Raw genomic sequence first — 19,217 nt, forward strand, 5'->3', positions numbered from 1 at the left:
TTATTATCAATGTTGAAAACAGTTGTGCTGCTTATTTGTGTGGAAATCGTGATACGTCTTTCATGATTCTTTGAATAGAAATAGAAAATTCTATTTTTTTTAAAGAATGTTAATGTAACAACTGTCACTTATGATCAATTTAATGTATCAAATTTATTTGTATATGTATATATATATATAACATTTCACAATAAATACTATATATATATTGTCAGTTGTCAACAATAAATGTTAATAATTTAATTATTAAATTATTGTCCGACAATTGCCAAAAATCTATTACTCCTGTTCTAAAGCTGACATTTCTTCTTATTTAGTCATTTTTTTATTGAATTTCAAAAATACGAAAAATGTTCTCAAGGCATTTGACAAACAATGTTTATACACATAAGGATGCAATAACTACATAAATAAAATGAAATGCAAATGAAAGGGCAGCACAAACATTAAATTCATTTGGCTTCACCGATGTCGGAGAAACGTGGGCACGCGCATGTACGCGGAGGGCAGTGGAGCTTTGAGTGGACTAGAAATTCAGCACAACACCAGAGCAGTGGACGTCCTCAGACTCAGACTGAATCTGCTCTGGATGTGTGCGAACTGTGCGCTCATGTGTTTTGAAGGAGGCGTGGTTTTGGAGATGCTATGAAGGGAGGGTGGGATCTTACTATTGCTAGCCTCTCCAAATTTGCCCACCCTTCGTTTGATTTGTGAAAGGACAAATTAAAACATTTTTTTAAAAACCAGCAGAAACTCAAAAAATTGTAAACAAGCAGCAAACATATTCCTAAAATATGTAACACCAACGACTAGAAGACTAGTACTACAGTAATTATATGAGAAATCTCTAGTTATTTATCTCAATAGAGACCATTATCTACAGGCATTTAGTCTGAGACTTGTAAAGGTTTTGAGGAATGAACATTTAAACCTTTACCAATATATGTTCTCTTTGTATAATATTCTCTTAAACCAGTCATTATTTTAATGCTTTCTTGAGGTTGCTTGTGAAAAGACTTAAAATACATTAAAGACAAAGATCTACATGATATAATACTACAATTTTTAAATTCAATTGTCTAAATAAAATGAAAATGAAAGAAATACACAAATGCTGAGATTGTTGTGATTGTTTAGATTTAATATAAAAGAACAGCTGTTCTGTATTTACAAACATCCAAAATACAAATATATTTCATTAAATAACCATTATTTTTCAAATAAAAACTCCCATCTGATTTGTAATAAAACCAATTAGTTTCAATGATGGTTTAAAATGCTCTGCATTAAATGGCAGCTACAAAGTTTATGGACATGATTCTGCTGATACCTGAAAAAACTAGGCATGTGAAACAAGGAAAGGCAACATGACGACGCAGTCCATTATTCAGGTAATTTATCGTGAATGTCTCTGTCAGACGGGATCTGGACCAAGAAATGCTGGAAAAACTCCTTCACCTTTCTTTTCTCTGTGTGATCTTGCTTTGTGGGCGACCTGAACAAAAGGCCAGAGAAGATCGGGCCTGTAAATAAAGAGAAATCAGTCAAACGGTCAGCTCTGTGACGTTTTCCAGGCCTGGAAAGCACACTCTTGAAATACTACCATGACTGTAGGAAACTTATTTTTAAACTGAATTTTCTTATTTCCAAGTGCACATGAACAGACTTAATTAATAATGTTTTAATGACTGAAGTCAACATTTCAATCTTTTAATCTTGGTTAAAATAAGAGTTCTGCTTTCCACTGAAACTGGCCTGTCCTCTCAAAATCTGCAGACAAAAATACACAAAAACAAGTACTGAAAGTGCAACGTCAACAGACCTAAAATAGTGGCGTCCAGCCGATTGTGTGCGGAGTGCTTCAACAACTCTTGAAGGAAGGCCGTTAAATAGTTAAAAACATTTTTATGGCACTGAGGTAGAGTGGAAATTATCTGCGGACAGAAAGAAAAATGAAATGTTACAATTATATTGATTATAAAGCAAAAGCTACAACAATTTCGGGTTTATTCAAGTTTTAACGTTATGTTAGCATCGGGGCAATTTGCATGACAAACACAAATTATTGTATTGTTTTGTGTGGTTTATCTTAAGTTTAAGTTCCTGGTTTTGTTTTGGAGTCTCATGCATCCAAGGTCAAAAACACTTTCATTTTCTCATAATATCCACTGCAGCATCAGCTCTTTTCTCACAGTGTCCTCCTTTCTGTGAGCCTGCTCTGCTCTGATTGGTCAGATTGGGAGCTCTTCCTCAGCACTTGATACACAGTAATAATGGTGTCAGTTTTACTGTAACACTGTGTACTGTTTTACGTGGATATTGGAACGTGAGTGAAGTACAAAGCCTTGTTCACATATTTGATATAGTCTAGCAAGCAAATATTAGATTGTGAATATGGAGGCATTTGGTTTGGATGCGAGCCCAATGCCGTGTCAGTTTCGCTTTAAATTAAATCACTTTGGCTTGACATTTGTATGTTGTTTACAGTGAATGCCACTACAGCCTAATTTGTGCTTTATTTTATAATTTAGAAGCTACTGCTTTTTCATTCGTGTTCGGTTCTGAATAACCTACCGATACATTTAAAGGATTCGTTTTAAATTTAAAGGGATTGATTATATACATTAGAAATATGTTTAGTGTTTTTATGTAAAGGTTTCATTTTAATTACTGGAATTTTTTTATCTTCATATAAATTTATGTAATTGTTTGCAATTACGAGGTCTTTTGGTGTAAAATTAATTTCTCTTTCATGAGATTACTTCCTCTTCTTGGCCGGGTTACTTTTCTCCATGATGTGAACTCTTGTGAATTTTAGGGGCATGATATTTAAATAAAGATTGTTTTCTTCGTTAGATTGATAAATGAAGCCCAAAAACTTTTATCTGCACTATGATCTTCAAACACACTACATGAAAAATAATATCTGAAAAAGCATAACAGGGACACTTTATAATACTATATTAAGCATTTCAACTTGACAAGACAAAAAATCTAATATGTGTTCAGGTGAAACATTCTGCAATAAAAAACATAGCATCATAAAACTTACAGTCCAACAGAATATGTTTAACAGTCAAAGGAACTTGAATAACATTCTCTAGAAACGTCTGATTGTCCGGAGACGGCACTGACCTGTCTGCACTGGCCGCCGTCCGAGCAGCAGTCCAAGCAGTGCGGGTAGAAGGAGAAGGGAACCACGGGTTCAGGGAGGGCATCGAGGAACAGGAGCAGGGCTTCGGCCACCGAGTGGTTACTGCCAGCTGACAGAGCTCAGGTCAAGGGCACTCAACAGACAGCACGATGAGGAGCACTACCGATAATGCTTGGCTGTAAAGTCTCCGCAGGGATATTATTGTTATATATAATTGAAATAAAATAATTTATAAATATTAGTTGAAAAGCTTAAAATAAATAAAAAGTAGAAATGTTGCCTTGGCAATAAACTCAAATGGATTTAATTTGAAGCTCTAAAATAATTTTAAATAAATTATACCTAAATAGCAATATAAATAAAAACCACACACACAAGAAATTACTAAACTACATTCAAAAATATGAAAAAAATCTAAATATCAATAAAACTAAAATAAGCTGATACTCCATCATGGCCAGTTTTAATCATACTCCTCGTCATTTCCATTAAAAATGATACCGATATGCTTTCCATGTGCTCCGTTTTATGTATTGCATTCATATCCTACATAGATCTAATTTTCAAAAATGATAATTCATAGCCTGTCTGCACAACCTCATCAACTGTTTTACAGAAGAGCAGATCACATTAACTAGTAGCTCAAGCGTCTGCTAAATGATTCAATGTAAATGTAGCCCTGCCCTGAACTAGTAGCCCAGTTATTTTTACATGACTGGAAATAACTGAAGTCTGTATGAAATGTAATTTGAGTCACATTTGTTTAGGCTAATAAAGAAAAAAAAAAAAAAAAAAAACTAGTAAAAAGTTAAAAACCACTTAAAATAATGGGCAAATGACTAGCACAAGTAAAACTATTTAATACAATAAAAAATTATATTTTTTATTAATTTGATCAAAACCATCTGATTTTAAAAGTTGACTACTGGATTTATATTTTATTATTTGATATAATTTTTTTACATTTTAAAGTGCCCCATTATGCTTTTTGGGATATCCTCTTTCATGCAGTGTGTAATATAGCTGTTGGTGAATGTAAAAGGTCTGGATAGTTTCAAAGATTGAGTTGTCGTCTCCTAAAAGAAACAAGCGATTCTGAACTGCCTGAAACGAGTCGTCAGTAATTCCAGGCTCACTACCTGATATAAACCTACGTAGGTTTGTGACTAATTTGCATAATTCCAGCCTATGCTCTTCATTGGCTGCCGGAGAACAGCGTCTGCTTTGCCCCGCCCACAGACTGGAAGAGTTTGGTTCGTGTTGTTCATGTCGAGAAGACGCTGTTTTCAGAGCAGGCTCACGGAGAGGTGAGTTTAGAGAGACTGAATCCTTGATCGAAGCGTTTCAGACATTGTGAGAAAAGAGCCTATGCTGCAGTGGATATTAGGGGAGAATTAAAGTGTTTTCTGACCTGATGCATGTAAACCTGTTGTAGGAGACCTTACAGACCTTTAAAATAGCATAATAGGGGCACTTTAATGTGACATAAATATCAGGAAAACTCCTTCAGTCTCAACTGTTATATTGTTCCATTATTCCATTGGACCACACTTGGAGTATCTCATTTTCTATTTGTGCAGTGGCAAAAATGTTTAATTTCTGGAATTCTCCAGAAATGAAGGAGACTTTGAGTTGCAGTAAACTCTGAGTCAGTTCAGACCACAGACATTTATTACACACTACAGTGACCGTGTGAAGGATACGGAGAGTGTCCAAGCTGCCCGTGTCCAAACAATCCCGAATCTCCTCGAACTCACTGCGCAGGCCGGGCTGTTGAAAGAGGTCTTCCTGTAATACACAAGGACAAATACTTTCAAAGTCCTTGGATGAACTCCAGGCATTGTACTTTAAAGTTTCATTTACAATCAGCTCAGTCAATCACATGTGTAATTGTGCAGTACATTCAGTCAGCCGTCTCTGAACAACAATGGACGATTTGGGGAAGCTTTAATTTCTTGTTTCGGGTTATTGAAACAACTCCCACGGCAAGCGGAGGTTAATTTCCTCGACAGATTCCTGCTCTAGTGTTGGTGTTACTATGGAGCGGAGCTCAATGGGCAGACCATAACAAAGACAAACAGCTTTCAGCAGCACAGAATTACAAAAGCACGGTTTAAATGTTTAAGACAGGCAAAGAGACGAGTTTAAGCAAGCTTAAAACATAAGGCAATCCTGATGTCCTGACCTGTTTTTTTGCATAACGGAAGAGATGGTCCACCATCATCCATAATTCCTTGGGGATTTCTTGAGGTTTATCCGTCTCTGGGTTACTCACACTGCTATTTGACTTCATACTCTGATATAACAAATGAAAGCATGAGGAAAATTAATAATTAACAGATAATTATATATATGTTTTTGATAAACAGAACATTTAAATACAGAACAGCAGCCAGTCCACTCATGTCTCTGACTGAATCTAAACCTAGAGACATTTATAATGTAACAAAAGATTACATTTAAAATAAATGCTGTTCTTTCTATTCATTGAAGAATCCTGAAAAACAACAGGGTTTCCACAAAAATATTAAAGAGACTTTTTTCAAAAACAAAAAAATCTTACCAACCTCAAACTTTTCAATGGTCCTATATTTTATTCAATACTACAGATTATCAATTCAGATGTAATGAAAAATGTTTTTACCAGATATTTGAGTCCTATTTCATATTTGATTACTGAAGTAGTAACATGCCAATGTTAACAGTGCAGATTTCTGAGAAACACTACTGATATTTGAAAGTGACACCCAAACAAACACACCCCTCCCTGCATTGCTCCGCCCCAAAAATAACAAACACGCTTTGCAACACAGTCAATGGCTAACAGCATATCTTGGTTCTGTGAAAAGGCAAAACCAATGTTACTCATGTATGAAGCAGAAACACATTTTCTCTACAGCGCTGGAAAGCTTTTCCTTTCTAAAGGCCTGTTCACACCAAGAACAATAACTATAAAGATAGCGATATAGCGATATATAACACTGCGATAACACTGACAGCCAATCAGAATCCATTCTAATTTAAGGGCTCGCACATTTAAAATGGCAGACGGCACTGCGGAGAAGTTAATCGCCGAGATCCAGTAAAAATCCACCACAGTTTGACAAGTCAAACCTCCTTTTCAAGGATACTGTAAAGAAAATGGATATATGGAAAACAATCGGTCATAAAAGGTGAGAAGTATTAACGATGAGATTGTTATGTCAGGCTAGCAAACAGTGTAAAATAAAATTAGCTCAGGTATCCAGCGCTAGTTTCGACAACATTGTCTTGCTTCCTTTGAAGTTGCAGTGAAAAAGACTAGTGTTGTTTTTATTCCACTAAATTCGATTACACTAGCTATTCACTCGAAACTCGACATCTGCTGGTTAAAGCCTGTAAATGCAACAAGAACAGCTAAAACATGTTGTTCACACTTTGAAACAGCAGCGCGTGACCATTATAATTCATAGGTGTAGACGCAAATATAGTTATTGTTCTTCGTGTGAACGGGTCTTTAAAGTAACACTCTACTTTTTTTGAAAATAGGCTCATTTTCCAACTCCCCTAGAGTTAAACAGTTGAGTTTTACCGTTTTCGAATCCATTCAGCCGATCTCCGGTTCTGGCGGTACCACTTTTAGCATAGCTTAGCATAGTTCATTGAATCTGATTAGACCGTTAGCATCTCGCTCAAAAATGACAATAGAATTTTGATATTTTGCCTATTTAAAACTTGACTCTTCTGTAGTTACATCGTGTACTAAGACCGACAGAAAATGAAAAGTTATTTTTTTTAGGCCAATATGGCTTGGAATGTAACTACAGAAGAGTCAAGTTTAAATAGGAAAAATATCGAAACTCTTTGGTCATTTTTGAGCGAGATGCTAACGGTCTAATCAGATTCAATGAACTATGCTAAGCTATGCTAAAAGTGATACCGCCAGACCCGGAGATCGGCTGAATGGATTCGAAAACGGTAAAACTCACCTGTTTAACTTTAGGGGAGTTGGAAAATGAGCCTATTTTTCCAAAAAAAGTGGAGTGTTACTTTAAAGCTCTTGCCTGATCATAACCCTTCTTCTTCCAGTGATATTCCTCTTTCTATAAATCCCACTTGCTTACTCTCTCTCCTCCCCCATCATGAGTGGACACGCCTCCTACTGCTACAAGTGTTGTGCTGCTCATTTGATTGGTCCAATCCACTTTGTTTTTAGGTTCTGTCTCAGTTGGGATGCTTCTAGTCTCAGAGGTCACACGCACATAAAGGCATAAAGCGCAAAATAAGGGAAACACTTTGAGAGTTTCGAAGTCGTCATCTGATTAGTTGAATTCTCCAGGATATCCTGGGAAACGTGTTTCGGGTTCTGTAATGACACCAAATCTCCTCATGGAAGAAGAAAGCCATCATGTTAACAACTGTAACAGTTGCGCTTATCAGGATCAACTAAACGCTAGATTTTCAAAAATATATGTGAAGTTCACAGCTCCATTGATGCAATAAACTTGGATAACTTTCTTTAATGAATAATTTATTACATGCATGCCGGTCTGTTATTGTTGGGACAGCGACTTTACATTTTCACGCCCCTAAACATGACGCGGAACAAAACGAACTGTGATTGGCTGCTTTACATGTCAGTCGGACGGCCTCTGGGCGGTCCTTGGCCAATGAAAGCTGCTATAGAGTCCAGACCTTCTGCCGTCAGTCTGAAGATTTGGCTGCACAAGACTAAGATGCTCCCTCAGAGAGTAGCTGTCTATGTAGGGAGTAGACAGCAGGGCAGATCACTAGGTTTTGAAACAGCTTGGCTCAAAATGATCCGTCACAAACAGCAGTATTTTTGAGTTTCTAAAGGCAGATCTCACCAGCTCTCTGACGGTCTCCAGTGACATCTCCTGGATGGGTTCCCTCAGCATGCACAGTGTTCTGAGAGAAGAGCCGAAGCAGCTGGGCAGGTAGGAGCCCGTGATGGAGATGAAGTAATCTTTACCCCTCTCCAGGTGCAGGACCAGGATGTCCTCCAGCTGCTGCTGGCCGGAGTTCAGCTCTGGAGCGGTAGAGCGGTTCACAAACACCTCCAGGTCGATGTCCACACTGGCACCTACACAAACACCACCAGTTTTCATTGCATTGGGGGAAGTGAATTCAAATTAAACTTGGTCATAATTAAGCTTTAATTGTAAATGTTGACAGCACAGTGTAGTTGGTACACATTAGGGCTAGTTAACCCTGGGTCATCTTAAAGGGGACCTATTATGACTCTTTTTACAAAATGTAATATAAGTAATATCATTTATTATAGCATGTTAAAATTGCCACTTTTTGGGTGTGAGCAACCGTAAAAAGCCTTTAAGGAGACAAAAGTGGATACAGGCAATAAGATGTGAAGCATCAGCAGGAAGAATGAGTCAATTGTGGGATCCTGACACTCAGTATGCCTACGTGAGCAGTAAACATTTGACACTGTTAAGTCAAATGTCCAACTGTCAGTTTTATATATTAAATGTCCTGTCGCTGATTATGTTCGCCTCCAAGGTTAAAAGCGGGGTTTAGAACGTTGATAACCTGGGGTTAAGCACATTTTTGTTTTTATGAAGAAGAATCCTGCTTCACATAGCTGTATAATACATATCAAGTATGTTCTGATTGGATGTGGCTTGGTTGTTTCAAGCAGCATTTAGATGCAAGTGAGGACAGAAAATGCCTTGGTGTTTAAACTAGTTGTGTTAGGAAACTTAGTAAGTGAAATAACTGATGAAATATTAGCAAAAACAAGAGGGCGTGAAACTTCAGGTCTCGACAATAAGGACTGCCTGATGGCTCTCGGGCCAGCGTGAACTTGGCTTTGGACAGTAGCCGCAACTGTCGCTTGCCCGATCGGGCAAGTGCTGTATCATGAAAGTTAGTGTTTTTACGCCTTGCCAATCTAAATATTCAAGTGCAAGAAGAAGCGAAAGAGAACTCGATTCAATAGTGTGAGAAGTTTTGTGAGTGCACCCATCCGAAGCGTGTGCTCAGAAAGCAGCTCAGACAACGTGCGAATGCTGAATTGAGCTCTCTTTCACGTCTTCTTGCACTTGAATGGACATATTCACACAAAACTACGTCAAAAAATGCTGGTCTCAGCGAGTATCCTAATAAACAGTCTGTTTTATCTCAAGTGAACAAACAGGTGAGAAATAAAGCACATGTGTAACAGTATATTGGATCCATGCAGCTCTTAAAGTGACAGCAGCCTAATAACCTGCTTCTGTCTTTGTTTTAATGTTAATCAAACACTCATTGCTATTGACTAAATATCATTTGTAACTTTAATAAGAATTCATCTATATTTAATTTATACAGTAAAGTCTTTGCAGTGCTATTTTACATTTTCTCTACCTTGAAAAAGAAAACCATGAAAAGCAGTGTTTATTTTATTTGTATGCTTGTTCTCTTGTATTTGTGCTACTTCTCATTATTTGTTCTGATTTTATTACTGACAGTTTACTTGTCTTTAACAATATTTGAACGTTAGGCTAGTAGTTTTTGATGTCACAATCTTATTTATTAAGGTTATGGGTCAAAAACAACAAAGACATTAATTAGGCCTGTTTTATTTATTTATTACTTTTTTCCACTGGCCATAGAAAAAAAAAACCTTAGTGTTGAATCCTGAACATAGCTAGTCAATCTCAATAAAACAGTAACAGCTGATCGTTTTAGAAGTCACTCTATCAACGTCAAACAAACACCAACACAGTGGGTGGATAAAAGTGTGGTGGTGAAGCCGTCTCACCCTGGGCCAGGAAGCCTTTAGATGGGTTTGCTGTTAACCAGGGCTTGCAGAAGGCCGGCTCGTCCAGCTTCTGAATGAACTCAAACTGACACGGCACCTGTCCGTCGTTGTGAACGGTCACAGTCTGTGCCTGATGCTGCATGAACTTCACATCCTGGAAGTGGAACTACAGAAAGACACCAAAAGGAAACATGAAACATTCGTTTTTCATTTAGAGACTAAACAAATACTGACTTGTGCTACAGAAAAAAAAACAAAACAAAACATAATAAGAGACACTTGGGATGATGGAAGATTAAAATGGCTCACCTCTCTTTGAGACAGCGACACTGAAGGAATACAATCATTCTCCAGTCTGTCGATGCGCCTCACGATCTCTTCGAACGTCCGTTTGTGGGACTCCTGGTTCACAACCTTGATCTGTGCAGAGTAATGGCAGATGTCAGTAAGGGGATGGAGAATGAGGACTGTGTATGATCACGGCTGGTGTTCTCACCCCTATCTCTAGCAGAGAGCTGACGGGTTTGTGGTCACTGGTCTTCAGGGTCATGTGACTCTGGTAATTAAGCTGTTTAATGCTCTTCCCCCTCCACAGGATGCGGTCACACCACGCAGGAACTCGACACTTCTCACTGCATAAATGCAAACACACAAAAATACAGCTAAGAGCAGCAGTAACAGGGCCAAGCCTTCCCAAATGAGTTCAAAGAGTAGCTAGAAAAATAAGGATGAAACCAACAGATACAATAGAGGCTACAGGACCTTCAGTGCTCAGCCCCTAACTGACAGAGCATGATGGATTAGTGCATTGCTGAGCCGATGATTTTGAGTCACACAGGATTTAAACTGGGAACTATCGCAGTGTGCCACTTCTAGGAAACACATTTACCTTGAATATCGGACTAAATTTTTAGAAGTTATAAGCATTTTTGTAAAAAGTCTTTATATATTCTGAACTCTAGGCAGCAATGTCCTCAAATGTTTCGGGTACTTTCAAGATATGCTGTTGATGAAATTTTGTGCACATGTGTCATTGCATTTAAAAATTATTGCAGTTTACGACAAATTTCAAAATGGTGGACTTCAGTTTTGATGGATTTGGCATGACCAAACATTCTGACAAACATTTCAAAATTTACAAGCAAAAATATCCTTTTTTCAGATCTCATGACCTGTAGGTGGTGCTGTTCCCAAATTTGGCATGCACCCTCAGATCATAGTGTTGATGAAGTGTACCAAGTTTTGTTTCGATAGATAAAAAGGCTATTGCACCTAATGTAATTCAGAGTCAACATTAAGTTCACATCATCATACTTTTAGAACAAAAAAGAATATAAACATTTTCAGTCATTGCTGTGTGGCTCGGTCCAATGATCATCTGAGAATATTTATTTTTATTTTTTTTCCAGAATGGTACTATGCTGTACTAAGAAAGGACTTCAAAAAGAGCTCAAAATTCATGACCAAAAGAAACGTGAATTTTTTAACTGGTGGTGGCGCTATAGATTTGGTTCTAGAAACCTCAAAGTTGGTCAGGTTACTATTCAGGGCCACCTCTATAAGAGTGCCAAATGTAATCATATTCCTATGTATGGTTCATAGGCATGACATTTACTATCAGTTGGGAACTTGGGCAATGAAAAACAACAACAACAACAACAACAACATGTGGATGAACTGATCAGACCATAAATAAAACTGTTTTGTGAACATTTGCCATTTCATACTTGTATAGCATTTTATTATGTTTTTTTTTTTTTTTTTTTTTAAAGGTGCCATAGAACATCTTTTCAAAAGATGTAATATAAGTCTAAGGTGTCCCCTGAATGTGTCTGTGAAGTTTCAGCTCAAAATACCCCATAGATTTTTTTTATTAATTTTTTTTAACTGCCTATTTTGGGGCATCATTAAATATGCGCCGAATCAGGCTGCGGCCCCTTTAAATCTCGCGCTCCCTGCCCCCCGAGCTCTCGACTATAATACAGTGCATTTACAAAGTTCACACAGCTAATATAACCCTCAAATGGATCTTTACAAGATGTCCGTCATGCATACTGCATGCATGCGTCGGATCATGTGAGTATAGTATTTATTTGGATGTTTACATTTGATTCTGAATGAGTTTGATAGTGCTCCGTGGCTAAAGCTAACATTACACACTGTTGGAGAGATTTATAAAGAATGAAGTTGTGTTTATGAATTATACAGACTGCAAGTGTTTAATAATGAAAATAGCGACGGCTATTGTCTCCATGAATACAGTAAGAAACGATGGTAACTTTAACCACATTTAACAGTACATTAGCATTTACATTTACATTAGCAACATGCTAACGAAACATTTAGAAAGACAGTTTACAAATATCACTAAAAATATCATGATATCATGGATCATGTCAGTTATTATTGCTCCATCTGCCATTTTTCACTGTTGTTCTTGCTTGCTTACCTAGTCTGATGATTCAGCTGTGCTCAGATCCAGACGTTAATACTGGCTGCCCTTGTGTAATGCCTTGAACATGAGCTGGCATATGCAAATATTGGGGGCGTACATATTAATGATCCCGACTGTTACGTAACAGTCGGTGTTATGTTGAGATTCGCCTGTTCTTCAGAAGTCTTTTAAACAAATGAGATTTATATAAGAAGGAGGAAACAATGGAGTTTGAGACTCACTGTATGTCATTTCCATTTACTGAACTATTGTTATTTGACTATGCCGAGGTAAATTTAATTTTTGATTCTAGGGCACCTTTAAATATGTGTACATAATTTGTATTCATCAGTGTTGAAATTGATTCACGTAAAAACGGTGAAGAAGCATCAAGTTTATTCATTTAATATAATCATTTACAGAAGTATTACAATGTTGAACTCCATCATATCGCCAGGATGATAATCCTCCGGTCTATAATGAACGAGTTTTTCGAAGCAGATGCAGAAGTGAAGTCCCGTCTCTTCACCTGCACAAAACACACCCCGGCACAGAAGATAGCAGCGTAGTTTTTCTTGTTAGTAAACCTCTGTACTCGATGTCCTGACAGGCTGGAGTTTGTGCAACCTCCACAAACACAATAATTTACCATTACGATGATAAATAGAATACAAAAACTACAGAAAACACACTGATTCACGACCGCTGTTACTGAATATCAACCTACTCTGCACCGAGCTCTATTACATTTATAATGTTAGTCATTTTTTCTTGCGAGGACATCGCTATGTGGGGCTCTGAGTGTGGTTTTAGCACATTGTTATGTGTTCGTTTATTTTATTTTGTGGAGAATAATAGCTCATGTATTGATAGTTTGACAGTAGGAATGATCTCTGACCTCGTATCCCACTGATCTGAGCCAGTGTCGTATTTGTATGTGGGTTGGAAATCGATCTCTCCCTCTGTGAAGCCCACAAACACAACCTCCTCGTCCATCTGCCGCTTCAGCTGAAACACACACACATCCACAGTCATTCATGTTTCCATATCACTCCACACTATCCAGAAAAACCACAGCTGTGTTCGTCTTACCTGGTCATGATTACACAGGGTCTCAAAATCCTTTTTAGCTATCAAGTCCTTCACATGATCAACTTCAAGTTCACTTATTCGGTAGTTTAGATCTCCCAGCCATAACACAACACTGGAAAGGGAAAAACAGAGAGAACCTTGACGATAAAAGACTGATATTTGTCTTTAATTAAATCAGACAGGCTGTGGTGTTTAGCTCATACTCGTGTTTCATGATGGTGAGGGGTGGTATTGTGGGGTCATCCTGCCGGAACTGAATCCTGCGGCAAATGTCCTTAAAGTCCTGATTGCGTCTTTCGAACTCGTCGGTGTGCGCGGCGAGGTGGGAGTTCACCACACAGATGTTCGAGTTGTGAAACTGGAAGCGGATGGCTACTGCACCTTTATTTCCCTAAAGGAGAAAGAAGGTTATATGAATGTTATATGCTTACGCTTACATTTTCTAATTTAGGACAACAGTTGGGGTCCATTTTTACAGATGGTAATCTTAATATGCCACAAAAAACATGCACTCACCATCCGCCCCATGACGCCTGTGCCGACGGTCTCGGCCTCCATCGCAGAGATGTGCGCCGCAATATCCTTCTTCACATAGAACAACAGCATGATTCCCACCAACCGCACCAGCTTCACCTGCACAGACAGCAATACTCTTACAATCATAATGAAGGGTGAAAAATTAAACAAAATGACAATGGGCATGTTTTCACACACACGATACGCTGATAACTCCCAAACATCAGCTTAATGAATTAACCTGTTGACCCAGTTTACAAGCAAACCAATAACCCGGTAACAGAAGTACACCGCGTTTACAAGACTTTATTACATGTAGTGACGTCAAAACTGTATAATAAATAAATAAAAAGTATAATAAAAAAAACTCTTTTTGTGCTTCACAGATGGAAACTTGTTTCTGCCATGAAATAAACAAGGTAATTCCAACTTTTTATCTCACAATAAACGTTGACGTTTTTCCTCAGAATTGTGGGATATAAACTTGCAATTACAAGAAAATGCCTGAAGTGTGAGCTGACTTTTTTTCCTCATAATTGTAAGATATAAACGCACAATTGAAGAAAAAAGTCTTTGCAATTACCTTTTACAATTAAAATTTGCAATTACCTTTTATATTTATTCTGTGAACTTTCATAAAACAACAACAACAATAATAATACACGGTCTGAAAAACATGGGGGAGAATAAATTGCAACTGTTTTCATCTTTAGGTGGAATATTATCAATATTATAATTCCTTTAATTGCTTATTTACTGACAGCTAGACTAATTTTAATTAAAAGTCATGCATATCAGCAGCCGATTATAATAAATAGGATTTCCTCATACTAAAGATGTTTCTAGTCGACTAGTAGTCATTCATGTAAGCCATTAGTTGACTAGTCGGATGTTTATGATAATAATTTAATTACTTAAATATACTCAAGGTTGGGGAGTGGCATCAGAAAACGGTTTCAGTTTCAGGGCTGAGGAAGATTATTATGTGTAACATTGTTCTACATTACAGAGAAATACTAATCCATAATAATGAGCCTTTGAAATATGAATTGAGCGCTCAAGTGCACACATAAAGCTTGCGAAGGCAAATGTACTGATTATGAATGTGTCGAAAAACAGCAAGGAGAATGTCTGAACATTTTAACAATTTATTAATAAACTAGACATTTCGGTGACACTTTACAATAAGGTTCATTAGTTAACATGAACTAATAATGAACTGCACTTATTCAGCATTTATTAATCTTTGTTAACGTTAATTTCAACATTTACTAATACACAATCATCAGTTAATGCACTGTGATCTAACATGAACAAACAATGAACAACTGTATTTTCATTAACTAACATTAACGAAGATAAGTAAATACAGTAACAAATGTATTTCTCATGGTTAGTTCATGTTAATTAATACATTAACTAAAGTTTAACTAATGAACCTTATTGTAAAGTGATTTATGAGTCAGTGTCGGCTGCAAAGATGAGTGTGGAAAATGGGACAGAATTGCGAAATCCAGATATAAAAATGGAATTTACTGTATAGCACGGAATGCCGCGGAATTTGTCGGCTTTGATGAATAAATAAAAAGCAGGTCAGTATACTTCAGATCACAATATAGACTACTGTCTGTGAATATTAAACTGCAAAAAGTCTATTTAAATATGAATCCTGCATGTTCTGCGTTCTCTGTGTGAATGAATGGCACAGATGTGCGGTTTCAATTACCTCTCACACACACACACACACACACACACACACACACACACACACACACGCTGAAGCACGCGTGACGCTCGCGGTGTTTTCAGCCTCTGCCGCCTCACTATATGAGGACATGAACTTCATCTCCAGGGGCCGTATTCACAAAACATGTTAAATTACCACTAAGAGTTCTCCTAAATAGCAGTAAAAGTTCTTAGCTAAGAGTTTTGTCTTGAAACCTATTCACAAAGCTGCAGAGAATGCAGAATTCAAGCGACAAATGATGTTTTATAAACAAAGTTTGGGAGGAACACATTCAAACGGTCTTTCTAATCAGCTCGAGAGGAGGAATATATACACAGATGAGAGTCGACTTGCCTATAGTTACTTCAACAGTTTACTGCATCCCTCTGCCACCCCGCTCCTCACTCTCGGCTGGGGATATGGAGATAACTTTTTGGGCTAAATTCCAAGCTCGGAGCCCTCCAACCCCTTGGACAGCACACCATACACTTATATATATATATATACACATTTTTTTTTACTCTATTCAATCACTTGTAAGTGTGAACTCATGAAAACCACTGGCACAGGTAATCAGACAATATTTATTTATTTGTTAAAGTTTTTTTGCCGTCTCTTCATTGATTTAAATCTATAAATCAAAATGTATTGCATTTATGAAGAAAAGGTTCAGCACCCAAGACTATTGCATCAATGATGTACAGTATCTTTAGGTGGATTAGGATTGTTTGTGATTTGGTCTTAGTGATTTAGGAGACCTCTTGACTACTCCTAACGTTTCACAGATTTAGGAGCTAGTTTAAAATGCAAAAATTTAGGACTCCTAAAATTAGGACTGACACGGCCATTATTTTTAAGAGTTTCTCTTAAATCGGCAAGTTAGGAGCTACTTTTAGCCTTAAGATGTTTTGTGAATACGGCCCCTGAACCGCTCTGAGAGTCACTTCATGAGATTTTACCGTTTCATTTGAGAAAAACTATCATCATATCATAAACACATAGAAGCTCAAAGGTCTTCACGGCAACCCTTCAAAATAAAAGTGTTGTACAGTAGAATTTAGCTACGTCTCAATGTAATTAAAAAAAAAACTAACACTAATAATAATAATAAATTATTATTAAAACTTTATTTTTACAGAAAACAGTAAAGCTCTGTTGTGCAGCACTTTGTTTGACAATTTCATATGATTAATAAAAGATAAATTAATGTGTTATGCCTTCATTACAACAGCCAGAAAAATTAAAATATGCAACAAAATTTCTGGGGAAAAAAATAGAATTTAAAAATGAAAGAAAAAAAACTATAATAATTTTTGTTGTTTCATGAATTCAATCAATTAGACATGCTTTGTGATTATTAAAATGTAATTAAACCATTAAAATGGAATTCAGACAACATCCTAAAACAGAAAACACTGAATCTGGTAAAAATAAAACAGAATTCCATAAGGCCCAAAAAATTTAATTTTTGTTAAAATTTTAATAGAATGTTGTAAAGTTTCATGATTTCAATTATTAAGCATGCTTTTTGATTACTAAAATTCAATTTAACCATTGAAACGGAGTTGGAAAAAAAATCCAAAAAGGAAAAAACAGAAATGCTTGAGAAATGCTTGTTAAGTTAAGCATGTCATGCAGCACACTAGCTCATGGGTGAGAGGGCAGAGGAGGTCCTTACTAAAGCGTACTCGGCATCTGGATGGAGGCCCTTGCAGACGGCTGACATCCACTCCAGCTCTTTAGGAGTATCATTGAAGAGAAACGCCTCCTTGCTGAGGTCCAGCTCCTGGAAACTACAGCAGAGAATCCCAGTCACGTTTCTGCCCATCATCATCACAGTTCAGGGTATTTTTAATATAATAATGTGGCGTCTTACCCCACAAGGTAGAAGTCTGGAGGGGTGGCGGAGGATGCCAGCCATGGGCTGAGACTTTCCTTTGGATTCTGGCCATTCACATTGTAGGTTCCCAAAAAAAAGCTGTTGGCACACAATGAGAACAGAGAGTGATTCAAATGATCTCACAACTCCAGCCAAAGAGAGAAGCTGCCGGTTTAAATTAAGAAACATCTCACATACTGAAACCTCACGAAGAGCCTGAGAGAACTACTGCAAAGGTCAAAATAAAACAGCCATTATAAAGCCATTCCGACTCTGGGCCTAATGCTTCTTGTCCTCATCAAGAGCTCATCAATTTGAAATGACTATGCTTATGACTTATGTTTCTATGAAAACTCTTCATGTTTTTGCAGCTGTAGGACAGGGTTTCATTCAACAGGGGGCAACATTGATGCAGTTCTGCAAATGTCCACTCAAGGGCGTTTGACACCATCAATTTCTAAAGTACACTACATCAAAAAAGGTACGAGTTACAAACAAAACCGTCCTGGTCATGGTTCTTGTTTCAAAGTGTTATTTATACTGAAAAGGCTGCAGGATGATCTTTGTATTTGTTATCATAGGCGCCCAAAGGTAGAGTTAATCTACTTAGATCAGTGTTGAGCTTTCCAGTCTTTTGTGATTACTGGATCAGGTATCTGCATGATAATTTTGAAGTGATTTTCCTCACTAAAAGGGATTTTGGTAAATTTTTAAATACTGTTCAGTCATTAATGAATAACTACACAGGAACAAATGAGTAACACTCCAGTAACTACTATTAACTAACAAGAAACTCTGATTAATGAATCAGTAAGTAATATTGCTCAGCTGAATGAGGTAGTTCACTATTAGATAATCAATAACTACTGTTTTGTTCATACTCCCAGAGGACTATTAAGAACTATTATATACAGGCTCATAATTAACATGAATAATGTATAATGAACTCTAAAGTGAAGGTCATGGTAACCCACCAGTAATGACTGAAGTGTTAACAAATCCGTCAGAAGCAAATACTGTCCAAAACCTTACAAAAACCTCAAAAGATTACAATAACTTCAGTCAATATTAGTGAGTTATCATGTTTCTCACTTTAGAATACTGATCCAAATAATTAGTAATTTCTTCTGAAGGATTTGGTAATATTTGAGTCATGTGTTACTCATTAATGACAGAACAGTATTCTAAAGCAGGGGTTTTCAAACTTATTATTAGGGACCCCCTTCCTAAAATCCATCTATATATTTTTATGTATGTAAAAACATTAAAACTGTTGGATAAATAGTAAGTGTGACATTATAAATACAACATATTGTTTCCAAACTTAAATTGGATATACTTAATGTTGGTTGTATAAACCTGAAGAAAAATATTTTCAATTAAAAATTATTTGTATAAGCAACTTCCACAATAATTATAAGCAGCTCACATACTGCCAGCGAGAGAGATAAAGGGGACTATAGTGAGAAAAACTGGACATTTCTGGAAAGTATGTATACGGCAAGAAAGAAGAGAAACATTTGGAAATTAAACTTTTTATTCTTTTTATTTGTATTATTATTATTTTTATTGTCTTTTTATTCTCTGGGGACCCCTTAGAACCATCTGGAGGAAGAAAACTACAGAACTTTTCTTCTTTTATTATTAATTTTCATG

General features: G+C 36.9%; 1 protein-coding gene across 4 annotated transcripts in view; it reads right to left on the reverse strand.

The window, feature by feature from the left end:
* Nucleotides 1–1,126: 1,126 nt before the first annotated feature.
* inpp5b (inositol polyphosphate-5-phosphatase B) overlaps nt 1,127–19,217 on the reverse strand; it is a 39,614-nt gene continuing 21,523 nt past the window's right edge. For 3 of the 4 annotated variants that reach the window (XM_067399416.1, XM_067399425.1, XM_067399429.1), the window contains 15 exons: nt 17,559–17,660; nt 17,361–17,475; nt 13,957–14,073; nt 13,644–13,831; nt 13,441–13,552; nt 13,247–13,356; nt 10,411–10,546; nt 10,224–10,334; nt 9,915–10,080; nt 8,002–8,237; nt 5,340–5,450; nt 4,858–4,942; nt 3,136–3,263; nt 1,823–1,934; nt 1,127–1,523 (listed from right to left, as the gene is read on the reverse strand). In XM_067399416.1, coding sequence (XP_067255517.1) covers nt 1,384–1,523; nt 1,823–1,934; nt 3,136–3,263; nt 4,858–4,942; nt 5,340–5,450; nt 8,002–8,237; nt 9,915–10,080; nt 10,224–10,334; nt 10,411–10,546; nt 13,247–13,356; nt 13,441–13,552; nt 13,644–13,831; nt 13,957–14,073; nt 17,361–17,475; nt 17,559–17,660 — 1,969 coding nt within the window. In that variant the 3' untranslated portion in view covers nt 1,127–1,383. Of the gene's footprint in view, nt 1,524–1,822; nt 1,935–3,135; nt 3,264–4,857; nt 4,947–5,339; nt 5,451–8,001; nt 8,238–9,914; nt 10,081–10,223; nt 10,335–10,410; nt 10,547–13,246; nt 13,357–13,440; nt 13,553–13,643; nt 13,832–13,956; nt 14,074–17,360; nt 17,476–17,558; nt 17,661–19,217 lie in introns of those variants that run through there. The other variant, XR_010896327.1, reaches the window with a different exon arrangement.

The sequence above is a fragment of the Chanodichthys erythropterus genome, chromosome 2, assembly GCF_024489055.1.
Source record: "Chanodichthys erythropterus isolate Z2021 chromosome 2, ASM2448905v1, whole genome shotgun sequence".
In the NCBI taxonomy this organism is placed as follows: Eukaryota; Metazoa; Chordata; class Actinopteri; order Cypriniformes; family Xenocyprididae; genus Chanodichthys; species Chanodichthys erythropterus.